General features: G+C 39.2%; 1 protein-coding gene across 1 annotated transcript; it reads left to right on the forward strand.

Moving 5' to 3' along the window:
- Positions 1-2,561: 2,561 nt before the first annotated feature.
- Positions 2,562-3,506, forward strand: LOC115693420 (uncharacterized). The gene is made up of 2 exons (XM_056314896.1): positions 2,562-2,663; positions 3,107-3,506. Exons 1-2 carry the CDS (start codon positions 2,586-2,588, stop codon positions 3,362-3,364), a joined length of 336 nt encoding a protein of 111 aa, XP_056170871.1. The 5' UTR covers positions 2,562-2,585; the 3' UTR covers positions 3,365-3,506.
- The last annotated feature ends 956 nt before the right edge of the window (positions 3,507-4,462 follow it).

Raw genomic sequence — 4,462 nt, forward strand, 5'->3', positions numbered from 1 at the left:
CGCTCTCTGGCCCTTCCCCTCAAGGCTTTGTTCTCATCATGCGCAGCGGAAGCAAGCCCATGTGAAACGCGTTGTCTTGGGTAGAGGCGCTCTCTGGCCCTTCCTCCCCCAAGCCCAATATTGTCCTCTTTGGGGCGCTCTCTGGCCCTTCCCCTCAAGGCTTTGTTCTCACCATGGGCTTGCTTCCGCTGCGCATGATGAGAACAAAGCCTTGAGGGGAAGGGCCAGAGAGCGCCCCAAAGAGGACAATATTGGGCTTGGGGGAGGAAGGGCCAGAGAGCGCCTCTACCCAAGACAACGCGTTTCACATGGGCTTGCTTCCGCTGCGCATGATGAGAACAAAGCCTTGAGGGAAAGGGCCAGAGAGTGCCCCAAAGAGGACAATATTGGGCTTGGGGGAGGAAGGGCCAGAGAGCGCCTCTACCCAAGACAACGCGTTTTAAAGCCGTGAGGGTCAGTGAGCCCAAAGCGGACAATATTACACAGTGTAGACCCCGGGTCCTTACAATAAAAGTCCATAAACATCTGCATCCTAGACGTTAAAATTTCCCACATGTTAACATCCTCTTCTTGCATGAAATTAAACAACATGCTAACCCAAGGAGATGGTCATTTCGAATCTGAAAAAATGTGGAGTCTCCACTTGGTTTCTTACTCGATGCACTCACTTGGGGTTCGGTCATAAGAAAGTAATTTCTGACGAATCCTCTAGTGTCGTGGATGGCCTGTCTTTAACTAAATTGGAGAGGTAGACTTAATTTGATCTAAAAAAACTGATTTGTAATATCACCTAATCGCTATTTCAAAAGAAAGGAAACAAAAGAATGTACAGGCGCCAAGTTTGCTCCAAAGGAGCCTAAGATAGAGTAGAGTTTGTTGCCTTGAGAATATTTTCGAGGCTTTAAACATGGGCAAACGGTACAAAAGTAAAAGTCTTTTCTTTGCCCTTGAGACATATATTCTAGAAATTCATTGGAACAGAACTCCATCAAATTCGGTGGGATTTACGTGAGATAAATCAAATTTCAAGATTCATATTCAGTTTAGTGTGTTATTTATGTTAATCAAATAATTTCTCGTGAATTGCCTATTGGCCATTGTGATTTATTTTAAGGGAGCATGGGCGTCACGAAATTTTTTCAACAAAAAAAATTTGAGGTTGGGACCTCACATTGCTATAAATACAAGCAAATTGCATGTGTTGCATGTATGCAAATTTGACATGTAAAATATTTTGCGCTTATGTTATGAAACATTTGAATTATTAATTAGGAAAAAAGTCACAAAAAATCATGCTTATCGTGACATATTTACCTTAAATTTTTTTTGACACCATAAATCCAAAACTTGTACTTGTGTGACACACATATCTTAATTTTTCTTTTTTCTGTAACACCAACAATTCCAAATTTGTACCCGTGTAACACATTTACCCAAACTTCTACCTGTGTGACAAGTTTACCAAAAATTTGCATTTTTGTGACATATTTACCCTCCGTCAAAATTTTGTCAATGGACACCACTAAAAATCTTATGTGGCTACCTATATGGACGACGAAAAGGAAACAGTGCTGGCGCGGCACTCACGTGACAAAGATATGTCAACCAATTGAATGTTTTTTTTTCTCATTTTCTTTTTCCTTTTTTAACTTCCTCTTTCGTTTTCTTCCTTAGTTTCACGACGGTGGAAATGGCGGTGGTAAGGATGGTGGCGGCAGGGAGGGCGGAGACGAAGATGAAGGAGGAAGGGAAAAAAAGGTTAAAAAAAAATTCTTGAAGAAGGATAAATGTGTGGCACGGGTTTGAGTTTGGGACTTTTGGTGTTATAAAATATAAGTTTGGGGTAAATGTGTTACATGGATACAAGTCTGGAGTTTTTAGTGTCACTTAAAAAATTTTGGGGTAAATGTGTCATAGTGGGCATAATTTAGGATTTTTTATTGTTTTTACGCTATTAATTAATATGTAGTAATGATTGACATATGTATGTGAAAAGAGTAAATCCTAGCGAGAGGATCAATTGAGACAAACTAATTAATTCATAATTGTCTTTTTGCGATAATTACTACTTTGGAAAAAAGTGGTTCTGCTAAAATTTTCTTTTTATTTTCTTAGTTTTATAAAACGACTCTCTGAAAAGGCAAAATACAATACAAATGAAGGCCTTTTATTTTCTAACAAAAATGGGGATATGTGCACTAGAAATTTTAAAACTTGTCATGAAAGTGCTATTTAGTGCTAAAACTTATAAAAAATGCAATGAAATCCTAAAACTTGTGAAATTGGTATAATCAAGTCCTTCCGTTAATTCCGTCCAAATTGGCTGACGGAAAATGCTGACATGACTTTTTTTTTTATTATTTTCTCTCTTATACGTGGGGTTGACGTGGCTAATTGAAGAAAAATAAGGCTAAAACGACATTGTTTAGATCCAAATATGATTTTTTAATCTTATTATTTATTAAATTAACTTTTGTCACAAGCTTTAGTTTTCAATGCACGTATAAAAAAAAAGGCCCTTTTGTTTGTCGCCGTTACTATATAGTGAGGAGAGGGGGAGGACGTGTTTTCATCGTTTTGCCCCAATGGCTGGTTCGCCTTCTCAACTTCCACGCTCCGTGCCTCCAAAATCTGACGAAGAAAAGAGTTCGACCAAAGAAGAGGTCCTCTCTATCTCCTCTCTCCTCTCTCTTCTCTCCCTGGGCTCTCGTGTTCGTTTCGTCGTTCTTTTGGTTCTCGATATCATAGTATTTTCATTAGGGTTTCGACATTCTTGATTGCAACAAAAAGTGAGAACACGGTCATGTTTTACCCCATCCTTGTTGAAACTGGAAAATCAGTGCGATCAGGAATTTTTTTTCTTTTTTATTCGTTGCCGTTCCATTTAAGATATTGCTTGGTGAAGATCTAGTTTCAAGCCAGTGGTTAAATTTATTTGGACAAAAAGTTCAGAGGCTTTGTGATGGACCTGTGAAGGTCTAGTTTCGAGCACTTGCTGTTCAAAACAGATAACCAAATATATCCCGGTTTTTTCGGTTTCTTTTTCGACTTTGTTTTGTTCATTATATTGATGTTGATTCTGTTAGCTGTTTGTTGTCGTCTTCAGGACTCGGCTAGGATGAAAGTAAATATCCAAATCTTATTGACTCCGAAAAGCTTGCTGGTCGAAGTGAGGAATCGGGATACCGTTCAAGAGGTTAAATTAATGATTCAAGCCAAGGAAGGGATTCCGCTGGATGAGTTCAATCTGGTATTCGGGGTAAAGTTGCTTGCGGAGGACAGGACCTCGCCTCGCTCGACTTGCAGCAAGAGCCCACATTTTATTTGGTTCTCCATCCCAAAGATGATGTGTCAGTTATTGTGAACATGTCCAATCACAGAGTCACAATAGGAGCTAAATTTTGGTACACTGTGGGTCATGTCAAAGCTTTGACCATAGCAAAGATGTGTGTGCTGGTCATGAGTTTGCATATGCTTTATCAGGGGAAGCAGCTTGAGCTTCTTACGACATTGTCGATGGCTCTGTCTTATAATTGGTGTCTGACACGGCCATGGAAGTGAAGAACTAGCTTCTTCATAAGGTGAGTGTGCTGGCCAACTCGCATGATATTGCTTATGCGGGAAAAGGGCTTGCCGATGACCATGACCTGGCGAGCTATGGCATCCCAGAGAATTCGACTCTCTTTGAGATTATCTCACCTCGTAGTATCTGAAATGCCTTGAGTTTGTAATACTGAGTGATCAGGATTATGGTTCTGACTTGGCTTTTGAATTAGAAGGAATTTTGAACAGAAAGCTGGAAATTAGTATTTTTATGCACCTGATGCTAATTTTATTGGTATGTCATTAGTACATCATGTGTGGCGAAGGTCCCGTGTATATCTCTGTTCCCTTACATTGGATATGTGGACATCGTAGAATCACAGCAGTACATTATATTGCTGGTTATTCAGTTTGATAAATGTTGTTTGCTGAAAGTTTGATCTATGACCTACCTAATTCAGTAGAAGCACCTTGAAAAACTTTTACTTTTGATCAGCAGCACCAGAGAGAACTTGGAGGTAGGTCTGGTTTTTCATTTAGTATAGTTGTTTCGTGATTGTTAAGAATTTCTGGAATCAATTTGTGCGAGCAAAAGTTTGAGCACATGATGGTTTTCTTATATATGATTTCGGATATCATTGTTTGGAAAGAAATGTACCCACGACAAAAGTGGTAAGACAATGACGAGTCAAGAAATCTTTTGCGGGCAGATGGTCGGTTATTGTTTGTATTCTGGTAATATGCATTTATACACCATTTCGCGTCTGTAAACTTACCTCTATTTAGAAACCAACTCTTTTATAAGTTAATAGCTTGATTACTTGCATTAAGTTACTTCGCTGATTCTTTTCCCATTGAAAATTGGGTTTACTAGTTTAACCGCCTGACTTGTTGATAGGAGTTGCGAATGTTGCTCGAG

This window comes from Syzygium oleosum, unplaced genomic scaffold, assembly GCF_021117445.2.
Source record: "Syzygium oleosum isolate NSW1041296 unplaced genomic scaffold, Sole_v2.1 Sole_v2.01, whole genome shotgun sequence".
Taxonomy (NCBI): Eukaryota; Viridiplantae; Streptophyta; class Magnoliopsida; order Myrtales; family Myrtaceae; genus Syzygium; species Syzygium oleosum.